We start from the raw sequence: 18236 nt of genomic DNA, 5'->3' as shown, positions 1-18236 counted from the left end.
CATGATGACTGTCATATGACTGATTCCCTTTAAACTAATTTCCAAGAGTGAAGCATTCTCAACAATCCTTATGAAAATATGTTTGAAGTTTTACATAGTAAAAGCCACCAAAGTAATAAAGAAATACTTCCTAATCTACTCTTCTATAGTAGATTAGCAGTATATAGTAGAGCTGTTAGAAGGCTTCCTTGTAGGAAAAATGAAAATGATATGATCAATGTAGATCAAATCCAATTAATTAACGTCTTTAGAATTAATTTCCAGAAAGATGTAGATGATATTTTCAGAGGGAAAAGAAGGTATATTGGTTTTTTTAAAAGCTGTCATCTGGAGATACAGATAAGGTGCTTTATACTAGAGGATATAAAAAGGTGGAGAACTCAACGAAAAATGTCAGGTATAGTAATTACCTGGGTTAGATGTTTGACTTTATAATTATCTAAGCTGAAAGACAGTTAATTTTCAATTTTAGGTACAATACATCCAGTTACCAATGGATGTTTTGTTGTTTCAGAAAATCTTAAAGGGGAGAAAAAGCCAACCTACAGTCCTAAACAGTTTGTGTGGTTTGACATTTGTATAGAAAAATATAGATACCATTTCACTCAAAAACATACAAATCACAATTTATTGTGAAATACTCTCAGGCTAAAGATTGTCAGATCAAATTTCTTACAGATTCGGCTAAAATTCCTATTACAGAATCCATGAGGTAGATGTAATCTTTACTAAACAACAAGTATGTCAACAACCTAACCTGTCAGACTTCTGTAGAACCTTCTGCTGAATAATGTATGTTCAGTGGGTCACTTCAATTGGGTCTGTGGGAAATACAGAACCAGCTCTTGTTAAAAGAGGAGAATTGAGAAAAGATGCAAGTGATTGATCTAGCTCAGTAGTTGAAAGTTTGCCTATGAGAGCATGGTTAACTTCATTTTATAATTTTAAAATAATTTTTCCAATCAATACACTTATCAAGTTATCTTTTTTATTCTACAGTAAGTGTCAAATTAGTTTCTGGTTTAATTTGCACTTGGTACAATTTCTTGCCACCTCTCACAATCACTCTGAGAAGAGTGAAGTTTTACCAGGTTTTAAATGCAATGCTTTCCATACAGTAGCTTTCTGAAAACACTTGAAGGAAATCTCCAGGTTAGAGTGCTTGTCCAGGAAGTAGGAGGCTACATTCTTGACCTCTAGAGACTGGGGGAATTAAAGCCCTCATTCCCATGTTCACAGGCATGTGCTGACTATCAGCTATAAGTTGTCATAGGATGGGGCCCTGAGAACCTCTAGATTTGGTAGAAAGCAAAATTCTTTTCTATGCTTAAATTAATGCATGTTACATGTCGTGATGATTGGATACAGAAATAAATCAAGAGATCAGGAGCGATGTGCTACACACCCTCAACAGCAGCACGCAAGGCAAATCTTGTCCCTGTTTGTACTTTCTCTAGTTCAACATTGGTCTCGTGGCCATGCCATTGCTAAGCTCCAACAGTGGTGATGTTGGAGGTCCTGTTAAGACTAGACTAGAGGCTGATGTTTGGGAATGCTCCTGGAAAGTAAGAGATGTGGCATGATTTCCTGTAGGCTGAAGGGCAGCTGAATGCAGGGTTTATGTATGTTTGAACTTCCCTTTCTTTCTTTATTCCTGCTTACTTAAATACCACCTACTGGAAAAACACTGAACCGAATGAAGCTTAGTCCTCTTGCCAGGGTCAGATATCTACTTTCTGAGCCAAAATTGCCCATCTGAAATAGCTAATCTGAATCTGTACCTTATTAAGTTGATGAGCAGATTGTATAAATCTGCTGCAGTTGCAAGAGCAATGAAAGGTATCTGTTTTCTCTTAGTAAGACATGGCACATGCAAAGGACATTGTTTGCTTACTTTATTTGTTTGAAGTGATATGGGAAATGTAAATCTTTGCAGTTCTCAGAGACTGAATAGAAAAATTATTGTGATGGAGTTTGATAATTTGTGTTTTGATTTTTCTTCTCTTATGATATACAGGGATTTGTTTTAGCTGAGTGCTAATTTGTATACAAATTTTTTCTCACATGGCAACTGTATATTTTTATATTTTATGATTACTTTATTGAATGTCTCTTTCAAACAAGAGACTTTGAAAATAAGAAGTATCTCAGAGTCTTTGAACAGATATACCAAAGTGGATGATAGAATTGCAGAAAAGTGAGGGACAGATGCTTTCATCTGAAACAGACACAAATTCAGAAAGTAATTTGGAAGTGATAAAAATTAATTTGCACACTTTAATTGGAATCAGACTCCGGCATGAAAGAAAGGAAGGGTAGGCAGCTTGTGCTAAAGGCTGATTGAATTTTTTTGTCAGGTAAGTATGTTGGACCAGGCCGCTTATCCTCTTGAGCCTCTCCATGCAATATATTACATTCACCCTCTGACTGGTGTTCTTTAAAAGGATCAATGCTATTCCTGTTTTTTCCCTAGAGCCTGAAATTTCATTGATCTTGGGACTTGACATTTCTCATTACCTATTGTAGCTTCCAAGAGGATGGTCACAAGAGGTGTGGGAGTTAACCCCACTTTTTCTAACAGCAACTGCGCTGACCATTGAAAAATGCTCTATCAGCCATAAGATGGGTTTGTTTAGCCTTATAACATAATCATCACAGGTGTTAAGAATTCATCCTGTCCCAGTGAGTGTGTTCAGTACATATCTGAAAGGGAGGGTAAACTTTATCATAAAATATCTTTGTCAAGTCAATATACATTTTTCTGTGTCTGTCATTGTCATGGTTTAACAGTGGCACAATGCCAGTGCCCCCGTGAGAATACCCTCTCCCTGGTTTCTGCTGTGAGATGTGACCAGGAATAAGCAAAGCAGGCTCCCACTTAGGAAAAAAAAAATTATTAACTAAACTACAAGGGAAAGGGAGAAAAAAAAAAAGAAACACAAGGAAAATGAAACCTTCACAAATACATCTCCTCCTCCTCCCCACCAAATTCCCAATACAATACATCCCCCAAATCATTGGTCTGGCATCTCGGTCTGGCACCACTCTTCAGAATACTCAATCCTCAGTTCATCGAGAGGAGAAGGAGTCCTTCTTGTGCCAATGGTGACCTCTTCCTTTCATGTCCAGCGCTCTCACCACTGAACACTGACCAGAGCTGCTTCTAGGGTCGACTTTTAAGGATGCTTTGTCCCACTCCAAAAAGGCACAGTCTCAACTTTGGGACATCTGTCCCCCCCCATATTTTTCACCCCCTTGGGCAGAGGGGTACCCACACCGAACCCTCTTGGTCCTGGAGCATTGCCTCCCCCTAGAATGCAGTCCCTGTATCACAAGGAAACATGGCTCTGTCCATGGCTACACAAAAAGAGTCCAGCATAAGCTACTCCACCATCTCTTCCACCTGAGTTCTTCTCTATTTCTCTCGTGGCCCATTTCCTCTTATCTCATCTCTATCTCTCTTCTCATTCAGCTCCAGGAGGATTAGCATTTGTAAGGTTTCCATCATCCAAGAAAAAGGTTAAAAATCTGAGGCTCTGTCTGTCCAGAATTCCCACGGCTGCCCAGCTGGGCACCTTCTCGCACCCCCCCTTCTCCTTCTCAGCCGGCCACTATTAAATTTCAAGGTGGCACAAGCACAGGCACAGGCTCTCTCTCTGTCTCTTCCGGGGGAAGGGGTGGCTGCCCGATGCCTCTCAGTGCTCCTCCACCCTTCCATCCTGCAGGGGCCTTCCCCTCCCTTCTGTCCAGGGCCCCGCCTACCTCACCCGGCCGCATGGCTGCCCCTGGGCCTACCTCACCCGGCCGCATGGCTGCCCCTGGGCCTACCTCACCCGGCCCCATGGCTGCCCCTGCCCCGCCCAGCCCGCAGCCGGGCAGGGGAGCTCTGAACCTTTCACTGACCGGAACCCAAGAGAGCCTCCCAGGGGAGAGCCCTGCTTTAACCCCGTGTGCTCAGAGGCGGATCCAATGTCCCAATGGCAGCATTAGGTGCCAATATTAAAATCTGAGCACCAATTGGCATGACCACAGCATCCCAGAAAACACATTTCCTGTCAAACCACCACAGTCAAGAAGTATATCTTTATTTGTTCCTTTTACATAACATAATTTTGAAACAATTTGAAGTTTCAAACATTAAGAGTTCTGCAGGTTTGTGTCTTGAAAAGTAGTTATTCTGAGCTCAGAACTTTCACTTGTTGTTTTATATCCCTTTTATTATTTTATCATATCCCTTTCACTATCACATTTTAATACGCCCTAGCTTAGCCCTGAAATGGTAGCAGTTTAAAAATAGTCACTAGTGGGGTCTGCACCAAGAGGACTGGGTGGCTGGCTGAAGGCCCTGCACTGGCACATGGACACATGTGCTATCTGCTTTGTTCGTTTAAGGAGTTATTATGGTACTTGTAAGTTTATAGAGTTTAGTATTAATTTTTGAATTAACAAAATTTTGAGTATCTTAGCACTGCCAGAGCAGAAGCTCTTTGAAAGTTGGTTCATATTTTTACTGGTACCATCTCTGCTCTGGTTGCCAAAGGCATCTCTCTTCTAAGGCTGCTATGTAAAGGGGAAAGAGCCAATAATCTACCTGAGATAATGCAGTTATCTCTAGTATTTTATCAACACATGTCAGTGTCCATGCTACACAGCATGCTCCATGGGAATTATACAGTGCAGGGTGGTTCTGCAACTTGCCCAAGATCCCAAAGCAATTTAGTGAAAGAGATAAGAGATGCTACAAATCCATAATCTCCTGTGCTCCACTGTATTTTACCTTCTGGATTAGTGCAAGGTACCTGAAAGCCCTCTCACCTGAGTGAACTGTTTGTAGCTTTATACAATACTCCTCAGCAAATAAACCAGCTCTCCTTCCCAGAGCTGGGAATATTTTGAATATACTAATATTTTCCTGTCAGCAGTCTTTCTTTTACACTCATTGCTCTCTAATGTTGTGGGCACTGTTATTGACTGTTTTCTGTTTTGAGATATTCATATTTATTGGTTGTAGTATTATCTTTTAATTAAACTCTAAGATGTTTTTTTCTGACAGTAAAAATTTGAGAAGGCTCATACATTTTTACATCCATGAAAGCCATTGTATATTCTAAAATTTTGTTTTCTGATCAGCACCCCTGAAAAGTCCTGGCAGTAAAGCAAATAACAAAGTAAATTCTGTTTCAGCTAGTAATTCAGGTATAGCCTTGTACTTGCTTTTGTCAAAGTGAGAGATGAAATGGAAGCTAAAATTTGCCATGTGCTCTCATGTTTCTTTATACAGAAGCCTCCTAGATCTGTCCCCATAGAAATCTGTACACAATTCTTGGAAAAGGACAATATGAGAGAAAAAGTAACAGTCCTTTGTCCTTCTTTCCCTCTTCTTTTTTTCTTTGTTATGCAGGAGCACCATCTGTTCCCAAAGAACTTTACAATAATATTAAGCGTTATATTTTTCAGCAAGAAGGAAATATGCATGTTATTTTAGACTTTCTAGAAAAACTTACTTGTTTGGAAATACAGCACATTTTTTTTCCTTCTGCCCTCTAGTAATTCAGTTCAAAGGTGCACCCTTGGGGAAATCACAGGGATTTTACAGTGATGGTATCTCAGTTCTTAGGTAGGATATTTTCACCTGCAATTCCCTTAGAGCTGCAGCCTTTGACCTCTGGCTGCATCTATCAGTGGTGATGTGACAGTGACAGAATATTTTCCTAGATTTTGAATGATTCCTGGAGTTCACAGCTTCTTTCCTTTGCAATAAAATGTAATATGGCTGGGGTTCATGCCACAGCTTTTTCTGTAGAAAGTATCAGTGAATAATTTTTTCTTTGAGCCTGAAGGGAAAAAAAATCCCATTTTCAATTACTGCTGGACAGTTACTCCTAATATTGTTATTCCATTATTAATTTGTATTTACTGAAAAACAGGACAAAATAAGACTCATAGATCTATGTTTCAGGGAAGTTGTTTCCTATAAGCATTTTCCTTTATAAATCAAGGAGTCAATGAAATATGCTTTTTTGGTGTATTCTGGATTTTTACAGTTCCTTGATATTATAGAACTTTCCTAGGAAACACTGAGGAAAATATCCTTTTGAAGATTGCATTATTTCTTTTCCTTCAAAAATTTTAGCCATTTAATAATTTCAGTCATCCAGTTTGATGCAGTCTGATGACACCTCTATAATCATAGCTTGAGCCATGATGGCCATTGAGCATAATCCTCTTTTTTCCAGGAGGACATACAGAAGGAAAAAAAAGTGGAGAATTTTGAACTTAATTAATTGCCCCCCTTTTTTTGTTTGTTTGTTTTTATGTTATGCACTTGGAGAAAAGAAACCCTTGAAAGGAGATGGAGTGCTCAAAGCAATGTTGATGGGGAAATCATAAAAATCAAAATGTCTTTGATGAGTTACACAAATAATCTTTCTGTTATTTCTGACATTCATCCTTCCCTAGCAGTAAATCTCAGTTTTCAGTTCACATCTTCAGTTTCCAGACTAAAAAGATTATTTTCTTGCAATATAGATTAAATTTTGGGAAACTAGGACTTATTGAGGTAGCTGTTTGCAGTAGAGGTTAAGAAATTTTTAATGTGTCTGTACATTGGAATAACCTGTTAGATTGGCACACTCTGTACTATTGGGTCCAAAACTGAATTGTTTCCTAACTGAAAGCTGATTTCCAAACTGATTTTCCAAACCCTGGTTTCCAAAATCCTTATATGTAGCTCATAGTACATACCTCTTTACAGAAAAAAAAAATTTCTTATTGACCCACCTTCTGTGCCATCCATGCTGTCCATAGTCAGTTGCATATAAAACTGGTTTAAATCAAAACATTGTACAATTATGAAAACTATGGTGAAAAAAGTAAATGGAGGCTGTTTTAATATAGTTATCTTTACGAACTGTACCACTCATCCCAGCAAAACCAGGTAAGACTTCCAGTCCAACACTGGTATTAAAGGTGACTGGTATTAATGAGATTTTTGCTTCCAATTCTTGTGAGAAAAGTGTGGATTAACCATTTTATTACTTTATACAGAATTAATGTTACAGTAATTTATCTTTACTTCCCTAGGTAATTTGTTTTAGTATGTGAACTACACTTGCAGAGCTCCGGTCCTTTTGAATATCCCAGTTTCCTGTATTTCATTTGTATACAATGCAAGTATAATGATGTGAACTCTGTGTTATCTAGCAAGTTGCTAATTCTTTTTTGCCAATTTACTTTCTTAGCCTGACACAGCAGTAGTTTTTTTCTAGTACAGTGTTGTTCTTCTCTCCTTTTCCTACCCCCAGTTTCACGAAACAAATTAGGATCATTATTAAAGGAACATCCTAAGTTCTTTAGGTTCATAGCTTAAGTCTGGAGACATATATGTTCAGTAGCAGGCCTTTACATTACAGCTGCTTTCAATAGCAGCACACTTTGTGTTCTTTTAATTAATTCATTAATGCATTGGTAAGTTGCAGTTTTGAAGCTTTATGATATCTGAATATATTTTGCTCGGTATCCTAAGTAAGAGATATTTAATCACACTGCACTCTGTCATGCTTAATAATTTCAAGCAAATTACAGCAAAGTTGTTTTGTTGATAAAACATGTCTGATTTGGCATTCCCTTGTTTTCTTTTTCTTTTTATTCTCACTTACTAATTTTTTTGTAACAGGTGATTATCCAGCTCCTCGCGCTGTTCTAACTGGTCATGACCATGAAGTTGTCTGTGTGTCGGTCTGTGCAGAGCTGGGACTTGTTATCAGTGGTGCTAAAGGTCAGAAACATTTTTATGATTTAAGTCTTAACATTTTTAGACTCTTAGTGGTATTTCTCAGACTTCTCTCAGTACACATACGCTTTAATTATTACTAAGATATGTTGCAATTCTGGGAGAATCTGTAGCACTTTTCTCTGAATATTGTTATTTACTATCTGCACTCACAAGTTTAGACACAAATTAAATTGATCATTCCTTCCAACCATCAGTTTATGCAGCTATTCTGCCCAAATCTGGAAGTGTATTTTATAAAAATGTATACAATAATTCTAATGACATCTGGTGATTTTGAAGAAATCTGTTGATAGAGACATGTATTTAAGGGAGGGCCAGCTCAAAATTCTCCACCTTGATCTTAATTGAGATCTTAATTTGTAGGACTGACCTCACTCTCCAGGGAAGCAGGATCAGTTTGCTTTGGAACTGGGTGCAGCATTCTGTCCAGTAGGGTTTTTTGTAATGTTTTCTAAAAAATGAGAAGTTGCAGGTTCTCCTTGTTATTTGTCTATGGAATCCGGAGCACCCAACAATTGCTAACATAAGTGTTCAAAATACTTTTCCAAGCCTGCAGCAATATCCTGTATAACTGGTAATCAATGCAAATAAAGCACCAGCCTCAATGAATGTTTGCTTCATCCTTCCTTACTGTTTCTCCTTAATTTATTCCATTTCACTGCTTCTGCCCACCTTCTCGTACTTCTCCTTAATTCCATGTCCACTTTTCTTCCCCCACTGCCCTCTTTCCTTCAGCTTCTTAACTTGTCAAACTGCATGTCTTTTTCTCTTTTCCTTTCCTATTTGACTCTCCCTCCTCTTCCCCTTTTCTCTTAGTTTCTTTTGTGTTTCATCAACTCATTTCCATTCTTATTTCATTTCCATTCTTATTTTCTTTCTTTGTATCACCCTCATTTTTTCTTTTTCCTCATATGTTTTCCAATCTCATTTCCACTCTACTCTTGCATCCACATCCAATGACTTGTTATCTCTTTCTATAGTGATGCCTGTTTTAGTCATCCCCATGGATATCTTTGTACTCATTTTTGAGTTTGCTGCTTCTGAGGGTAAGAAGAATGTGATGCTTGCTCTGCCAGGTTTTGCTCACAGCTGAGCTCCTGGGTTATTGCTTTTTATACTGTCTTGGAGCTCAACATTTATTTTTAAAGCTGAGTGTGAAACTTTTGAGTAAAACCATTTTTAACAGGAAACCCTAATGGGTCATTAACTCTTGTAATGGCACACTACATAACAGTCATAGGCAAAGTCAAGACATTTGTGAAAAGAATGTACAGTGATGCTGGAGCTAAATCTTTTTTCTTGATACACTGCTATTTCTTACCCTTTAAGGCAGCTTCATACACTCTGGCTGCCATAATAGTCCACCCTTTCCAACTATCTTTTTTCAAATTGCCTCTTCTTAATAGAGATTGAATCTTTACTCAGTTATCTACTGATCCATTACCTATTTGCTGCTTTGGTAACTCACATTTTTACAGAGAACTAAAGATTTCAAAATCAAATTCAGAATATGTTTATAATTGACCAAGAGAAATGGAGGCCCAGTCTGTCTCTTAAAGTAGTCTTCCCTTGTTCTTCCTTTTGAAATTTTAGAACATATAAAAGTGCAGAGATAAAATATTTTTTTAAATTTCAGTTTTCCAAGATATGCCTTTTTAAAAGCTTTTTCTTCTGATCTGATAGTTTCAGTCCCTTTTCAGCTTCTTAGATCGCATCTCATGGCAGTATTGCATTTTCCTGCCATCCAGTCTGAGCTCAGCCTGTGCTTCCTGGTGGGCAGCTGCTCCTGTGGAACTGGCTGTAGCACTGTGATGACCCATGTAGCACTTGAGAACATACTGAAGCAGGAAAACAGCACATTTAGGGTTCCTCTGTGGAAAATCTTATCAATCAGGTTGATGTTTCCACATTCTTACCCAACAAACCCAAAAAACAATCTGTATGTCCTTACAGTGGCATCCTAAATCAGATGTGCCTTTTTGTGCCCATGACTATTCAGCTACGAAGGTATTTTCTTTTGAAAAATCTAACAAGGTAATTTTTCTAAAGGTGAAGGCATCACTTTTTGTAATATTCTGGCACTTCAGTATTTCCAAAGCTGAAACTCAACTATTTGAGAAAATAAATTATTTCCATTGCAGTGAAATCCCATGGATGCAGCCAAACTTGGTGTTCCTCTGCATAAGATGTTATGCAAACACAGATAAAAGCCTGTATCAGAGGGTTCACAGATAAATGTGCTGATACTGATTCATTCTACCTGGGCAAACCCAGCTGCTGTGTGAATTTCAAATAAGTTAGAAGGACTTAACATGAGATAGCTGAGTCTGCCAATATGAATTTACTTTCAGGGTCATGAACCAGTTGTATAAGGAAGAGATTAATATGCAGTCCAGGATTATACTGTGATTCATAAAAGAAAACATTTAGAATTTCCTGTGACTCATTACATTTATCAGAGGGGAGACCCTTTTTCTTAGGAGGAATACAGATCTCACTCTCAAAACAAACTTTTCTCATTGTTCTTAAAATGTAAATAACTTAGTTTTGCATCTTAAAATGTAGATTTGTGTCTTACATTGTAGATTTCATAGCTGTTTGTTTCTTTCATGAGTGTAATAAAAAGACATCACAATCTCATATTAAAATCTCTCTGGAGCAAATGGAGTTACAGTATGATCTGAAATCTCTTATAGTCCAAGTATCATTGTGACTCTTGGCTTTCACATGACTCCCATTGCTGAAACAAATCAGGACTAAAATCTACGCATAACAAATGTTTATTGGGAGAGAGGATCTGCAGGAACTGCCATTGTCTATAGGAGAAATATGCAGTAATATGATTACATGCCCTATGGGAGTTGCTCCCACTAGTCACTGATAGGGCCACATCTGTTTAATGTGAATGGGCAGGCTAAAGAAAGTTCATGTTCTTGGAGAAAATCACTAAGAGTGAAGCTTCTGAATGCTTGGGAAGAGGAAAGTGTTTTTTAGAAGACAGATCAAGGAAAACTCCTACCACCCTATGTAAATAATATACTTCTGGGCATATTGTATTTATTTTCTTAACATGCTAGCTCTTGCATTTCCTTCTCTGTTGTATTTGTTAAATTCTTTAAGTTAACATTGCAGCTTCTTATATCTATGCAGCACTAATGTGATATAAAAGTGTATTATGCATCATTTTTGTGCACAGACCATATAGTTTGTATAAACAGCCAATTTATGATATATTATGTTTTCATATACAGAAGGTCCTTGCCTAGTACACACAATTACTGGAGACTTGCTGAGAGCCCTGGAAGGAACAGAAAACTGCCTGTACCCTCGCTTAATTTCAGTATCTAGTGAAGGTCACTGCATCATCTACTATGAAAGAGGACGGTTCAGCAATTTCAGCATTAATGGCAAACTCTTAGCTCAGATGGAGATCAATGATTCAACCAGGGTAAATCTAAATGCAAACAAACATTTCTTGTGTGTTGTCTTTCTTTATTAAAATAAATTGAATTTATTTGCTGTATGGTTTAGAGGAAGTCATATATATAAAATTGCTGCCTGCTGGTTAAGCCATTCAAACACATATCCTTTCATCACCATATCCAAATATCAAAATGCACTTAAGCTTTTCTAGAATAAATAAGAACAAATAGTTTATGAGCCCACAATATTCCCAGAATTTTTGTTTGGAATTAAATTTCCGTGGAAAATATGTCTTTGAAACAAAATGCTCAGAAAAGTCCTCATTCTTCATTTATTAGCCAAGACATGAATTCATGCCTTCAGGGCTCTGCTCTGTCACAAGCACTTGAAGCAGCATTAGGAATGCATATCGCTGCTCTGTTTAGATTGTAGTGATAGCACTGAGTATTGTAGAACAAATTCTGGTATGTAGAAATGTGCTGAACTCAAGTATTGGCAGATTTGGTCAAGGAGCTTTTTTGTTATCTATCATGTTTGATGCCACACAATTGCTTTTAAAATTTGATGATACAACATATGTTGATTTATTTTTGGACTGAGAGAAAGAGGAGAGGAAGCATTTTGCTTCAAATTTAAAGTGGGCAGAATATAAGGAATGCTTTTAAGTCAATTCAGTGTTTAAAATATTTATCCATTTCTATAAAAGCTAACTGTGTGCTTGGGATTTTTGTTTTCTTCTGAAGGCCATCCTCCTGAGCAGTGATGGGCAGAACCTGGTGACAGGAGGAGACAATGGTGTAGTGGAAGTATGGCAGGCCTGTGACTTCAAGCAGCTCTATATTTACCCTGGCTGTGATGCTGGCATAAGAGCTATGGATCTGTCTCATGATCAGAGGTGAATTTGTCATTCATATTTGTATGTAAATACTAAAATTACAGAAAGAATACATCTCCATGAACTTTGAGTATATGGTATGGAGTCATTAACAGGATGTGTAAGAAACAATTATTCAGTTGTTTTCCTGTTCATTTATCTGATTCAACACTTACTCTGATAATTGAATCTCATCATGCAAGCACTTAACATTAAGGTGAGGTCTTATTTCATTGAAAATAGTAAGCCAGACAGCTAGCAAAATATGACTAAAACTGCATTAACTTAAAAACAAAGAAATAGTCAGATTGGATCAGAGTGCAGTAGTGCCTATTAAATGCCTTAGAACCAATTGCAGAAGTTTGAGATACATTTCTGATTTTCAGCCAAGCTTAAGAACTTCAGACAGCGTTGCAAAAAGTGCCTTGCTCTTTTAGCTTTTTTCTGTCTATGAAAAACCATAGCTCAATGAGGCAAAAGAGAATTAACATCAGCATCTTTGATATCTTTTTCAGAACTCTGATTACTGGCATGGCTTCTGGCAGCATCGTAGCTTTTAATATAGATTTTAACCGGTGGCATTATGAACATCAGAACAGATACTGAAGTGCAGTGAAGAACTGAAAGCCCAGGTAAAGCTGAGAGCACAAGTGCTGCAAAGAAAGGTGTAGTCTCTGGTGGAAAACCACGTCTGCATTGACCTCCGTTGTACATTCCATTACACCCAGCAATAGCTGTACATTGTAGTCAGCAACCATTTTACTTTGTGTGTTTTTTCACAACTGAACACCAGCTGCTGAAAAGCAAGCTTGTATCATGTAAATTATATGAATTAGGAAATGTTTTGGTAATTATTTCATATATCTTTGTTTATTGAGAAAAGGTAGTAGGATGCGCCACAAGAGACTTTTGAAAATTCTGGGGAACCTTGTGTCCAGTTATTTCAATGTTTAGGCTTTGAACCTAACATGCATCCCATCTCCAGCCTCTTTTCAAGCTGAGATTAAAAAAAATATGTTTGATACTTTGTACATCAGATGCACATCTTAACTTTAAAGGGATACTTTTGTAAAAGTAAAACCTTGTATAAAGAACAAAACTGTTTCTTAATTTTATTGTGGAGTTACAACTTGCATGTACTTTAAACCTGATGTCTTGAAGGAACAGGTGCATTCACACAAATCAGACTGGAGATCTGCCTAAGGGTACAGCTTGTGTTAAAGGGTTGAATTTGGGAGCAAACAGTAATTCTGACATTTTCACCAACACATTTTTCACTTTTTGAATCTAAAGTTTACCCCTCTTAAGTGGAGTTCTGCTCACAAAGCATTTGGATAAAAAGCCATCATTTGCCATATTTATACTTTATACAATAGAAATTAATTTCCTCCCTTTAAAATTTAAAGACTAGACAGAAAGGGAGCAAAGAGGGAAGTTCAATTTAATGCTTTGTAATGCTTAATAATTCCCAATACAGACAAAGTGCTATACTTCTGGATTATTAACATTTGGCATATAAATCATGGGCAAGAGAGCCCCCACTGATTTTTTTTCCCCTTATTTTTAATCTGAGGAGCTTAGTTGATTTGACAGCCTTAGCTTCATTTCAGAGGTGACTGAGGTTGTTCTTTTCAGTTCTTCTGAAAATCTCACCTGAAGCCACTCAGACTAAGGCACTTCATCTTTTACAATACTGTAACAATAACTATCAGAATAATTTTCTGCACATTGTACTGATCAAATTACACACCCAGGGGTATATACACTTTAATTCATGTTTCTTCTTTGTATATTTGGTGACTGTATTGTCATAGATGTACATATTGTGTCGGTAGGGCTATGAGGCATGTAACAGGAATGTAATTTTCTCAGAATTTACACTCACTTGCAGTCATTTATTTAAAAAGATAATGGATTCTTTGTATTGGCACTTTGCACCAGGAACATATCATTATTTATTGATGTGATTACTTATTTGTTATCCACCTTGTATTAGTAAGTTTAGCCCTGAATTTCCTTCTTCATTGTTGTTTGTATTTATAAGGTCCGGAAATCATGGGGATCAACGTAATGATTAAGTTATTCATCACCTGTCTGTAAGCAATATCTTGAGTTTGTAGCTTAGAATTGGGAGACTATTGAACATCTGGAAGACAAGTTCATTTCATCTTGAGATCATGGTGAAATATTTTGGATATATAAATTCCTTAAGCTATTGTAACCATGTTTTATTGCAAAGATGTAAAATATGCCAGATGTGTGTGAGTTGGAAATCAAAAAGAAAAATAAAATATGCAAAGAATTCAGTGATTATTTTTCATTCCAATGCAACTTTTTTAACAGCATTCCCATTATCGTTATGAACAATTATTTTTCAGAAATTCTTACTTATGTGCTAATTACATGCCAAAGGTATGCAATTCTGGGTGGTTGTTTTTCCTGGGGTCTCGGGAAAAAAAACCTCACAGGTTACAGAGTGACCTCTGCAAGTCTCTTGATTGTCATGAGAGAAGCCACTAAAGTTACTTTGGTCAGCAGAAATAAAAAAGAAGAACAAAAAATCTAAGCCTTTAAGGGATACTAAGGATCCTTGTGAGCAGGAAATAATCGTATGTAACAGATCTCACAGAGAGCAAAGGTCTGATGAGAGAAATTTTGGGTATCTCTCAATAACTGATAACATGGAATAAATTTAATCTTATTTTGGGCATTGAAAGTTAGAGATCTACACTGTTTGCACAGCATAACAAAACAGAAGGGATAAGTTATCTTTTGGAACTGCTGAGTACCCTACAAAGATTACAGCAAGTAAGTGGGGACATACATGTATATCTATATGTCGGATGTCTAATTTAAGGTAGCAATGGTAAATGAAATATTTTCCTTCCAGAAGTAAAAACTCCCAGAAGTTTTCTAACTCTCAATAGCAGAATAGCAACCAACACTTCAATTTGTTGCCCTAGTAATTTCCTTTAAATTTAGAAGGATTGTTCTTTAAATAATCATCAAAATGAACAAAAGACAATATTTGAGAACCTTATTAGAATACAGTATACATTTTAGCAGTTATCTATTTATATCAATCAGCTTTTGAAAGTATAATGACCTCACTTGATTGTTTTGAAGCTGTAGGAGATATGGGAGAGGAGAGGATTGGTATGTTAATAGTGTCCTGTGAGACAGTTTATTGATATGTCACAACCTCTATTCCATCATTATACAAGTATCACCCCTAATTTTGTATTTTATTCAACAAATTGTTTTAAAATGCACCATTGCAATTTAAAAAAAAAATGGATATTGCTATTTTTTTAATTAATACTGTTGTTTTCATTAAGTCTCTCAGCATGGTGTTAAATACAATCTAGTCACAAATTGGAAGCTTTTGTGCCCATGCAAACCTTTACACGAGAAATTTGCCATGGGTTTACAAGAATAAAAATTTACTCTCACTGTATTGCATTCATAGGTAGGGGTACCCAAACAAGTCAGACTCATAAAAAAGATAATAATAATAATAATAGTTTAATGTTACTACTACTACTAATAATAATAATTTTTCCAAGATATTTCAATTCCTTTGTTTTATTTGTTGATTTGTGTTAATTACATTAGCATACACCCATCTATTTCAGGGTCTCTTATAGTAAACAGACAATATATACAGATCTCCAGTAAATGTCACAAGTCTTTCCAATGCTTCAGCTGCCCATTTCTGCCACACAGTAAATCTTGCCTTTTTTCTCTCTAGAAATCTGAGCTACTGATCCCAGGGAGTGTCTGAGAGCTGCTTGTGGAACACGAAGCAGCTTTGGCCAAACCAGTTAAATGCAACGAGTCTCTCAGCTAAGGGAGGTGCAGCTTTAAGGATACAACTGTGCAACTAAAATATGCCTACGATGTAGATAAGGCACAGTTACTGGCTGCCTTTCTGCCAGTTCATCCTTGGTTAAGCACTGGACTACAAGTCATTGCAATCCAGGAGAAGTGATGCAAGAGCTGCGAGGCGTATTCCTCATCTAGATCCTACCACTGTTGAGGAGAATTCTGCTTTCTCTACATGAGCAATAATAAAAGAGAGGCTTCTGCTTATTTACCCCAAGGAAAGACTAGTTAGGCTCAATTTACTAGGAAAGCTTTGGATAAATAATGATTTTGTTGATAGAGAACCTTGCAGGTTGTGTGTGTAGAGCTAAAAGTGCTGCCTGTGAGCAGGAGTTGTGGAGAATGTTTTTTATAATGCAGTGCATCAGCCCTGCTGACAAGCAAGCAGGATGAAGCAAGCCTCGTGCTGCCAGGGATAAAAGTATTTGAAGCAGACACAAGGAGCGAAGGGCTGACTTATGACAACATCAAGAAAACCACCTCCTGATACAAGATGTTTAGTGCATATGAATATTTCATTTGGATCCTTAAAGCTGGAGTTTATGCTTACAATTTTCAAGGGCTTTACTGCAAACTGGTTTTATTTAGGCTTTGGGGTGTGTGTGAGTGTGTTGGGCGTGTGGGGGTGTGTGTGTGTTACTTCCAAACTCCAAAAATGCATGGACAAAAGCTAGTATTTAAAGCAGCAAAATAGTACTGGACATTTATATGCCTATGCAATACAGTACAGTTTATAGACTCCCTAGACTAGTGATTAATTTTGCAACATCTACAGTTAAGTTTCAATATCTGAAGCTGATAAGCAAAACAAGTCTGGTGTTTGCTTTCTTATAAAGTTTATAAGCTGTGGCCATATTATTAGTTTACATAAGGATTTACATAGATGAAAATCTGCCAAACAGCTGACTTGGTTTATAGTCCATCCATGGTGAACAACCACATTTTGGACACTGGAAACAACTACTTTTCAAGTTACTGAGATGGAAATGACTCTTAATTCTTCATCAAAAGAGTACTCAATATTAGTTAGATGTCTTTCATGAAATTATTGCTATTCTTTTTACACATTTGAAAACTCATCAAAACTATCAAGTCTATCTTTCACAAATTATTGTGATAGTAAATAATCTCATTATTTTAATTTATCTATAAATTACTTGTGAACCACTATTTTCTATAGGATAATGTCACAATGAAGACTGTCATCATTTGATTCATTTTCCCTTTTAATATATCGGCCAGGATTTTGTAGTTTTAATATTTTCTTTTTAAAGGCAAAAATCAATAACTCGAAAGATACCCCATCCATACCCTTTAAACTCTTTGAGGGAAATTACAGAATACACTGCCTTGAGACATTTTACATAAGCCGAAAATTTAACCTCAAGCACACAGAAGTTAAATAGTCCCTATTATTTAATTTATATTTTTCATGGAGGGATAGGTGACACATACAGTATTTTCACTGGGAACTTCTAGAATAATATAGTTCCACCTTTAAAATTCCTCAGGTAATTTATTTGCCTTGTGTAACATCCCAAGCTAGAGGACGTTCTACAAAGAGTCCTCAGCTTATTTCAGAGGACCAAAATGCCATCAACCAGTGGGCAGAATAGGCTCAGTTTGTCCTGGAGTTGAAGCACTTACATCTTTCTCCGGTGTGGATAATTGGTCAATGGATGTGAGTTAGCTTGACTGATTAATGAAAATGTTTTTTATATCAGATGGGCTGGAATTCCTGAAAACAATGACAAATATGTTACAAGGACATGTTTGCATCCCAAACATGCTCAATTTCCAGGTTTCATGTTTGCATCCCAAACATGCTCAGTTACTAGGTCAAAATGAGGAGGAGTCCCCCTGCTGTCTTGGCCTCCACACCCAAGTTTTTGGGGGAAGCACATTGCACATCCCCGGGAGCAGCAGTGCCACAGGCCAGGCGAAGTGCTTGGCTGCACCTGTGCTGCCCAGGAGGTGGAACCTGGAAGCCACAGAGGTGTAATCCTGGCTGGGCTGGGCTGTCTGAAGCCATCACACAATTCTGCTGCTTGATGTGTGAGGGGCACCAGCTGCTTCCTGCCTAGGTGTGGCACCAATGGCCCCTGTGCACAGGGGGTGAGGCAAGAGGGTCCTGAGTTAAATCACATTACCACTGACACCCTCTCTGCTCCTTCGGTTTTATCTGTTTATTAATCCCATACATGTCAAGCCAATAGCATGAGAAGGTAGGGAAAGAAGAGCCTGGGTTTCAAACCCCTC

General features: G+C 37.3%; 1 protein-coding gene across 7 annotated transcripts in view; it reads left to right on the top strand.

The window, feature by feature from the left end:
* The window catches only part of NBEA (neurobeachin), a 459156-nt gene extending 444751 nt beyond the window's left edge, over positions 1–14405 (top strand). For all 7 annotated transcript variants that reach the window (XM_077173791.1, XM_077173789.1, XM_077173793.1 and 4 more), the window contains 4 exons: positions 7676–7777; positions 11047–11243; positions 11962–12113; positions 12608–14405. In XM_077173791.1, coding sequence (XP_077029906.1) covers positions 7676–7777; positions 11047–11243; positions 11962–12113; positions 12608–12698 — 542 coding nt within the window. In that variant the 3' untranslated portion in view covers positions 12699–14405. The remainder of the gene's footprint in view (positions 1–7675; positions 7778–11046; positions 11244–11961; positions 12114–12607) is intronic.
* The last annotated feature ends 3831 nt before the right edge of the window (positions 14406–18236 follow it).

This window comes from Agelaius phoeniceus, chromosome 2, assembly GCF_051311805.1.
Source record: "Agelaius phoeniceus isolate bAgePho1 chromosome 2, bAgePho1.hap1, whole genome shotgun sequence".
NCBI classification, from domain to species: domain Eukaryota; kingdom Metazoa; phylum Chordata; class Aves; order Passeriformes; family Icteridae; genus Agelaius; species Agelaius phoeniceus.
Note: the sequence above shows the minus strand (reverse complement) of the source record. Positions and strands in the feature narration are given on the sequence as shown.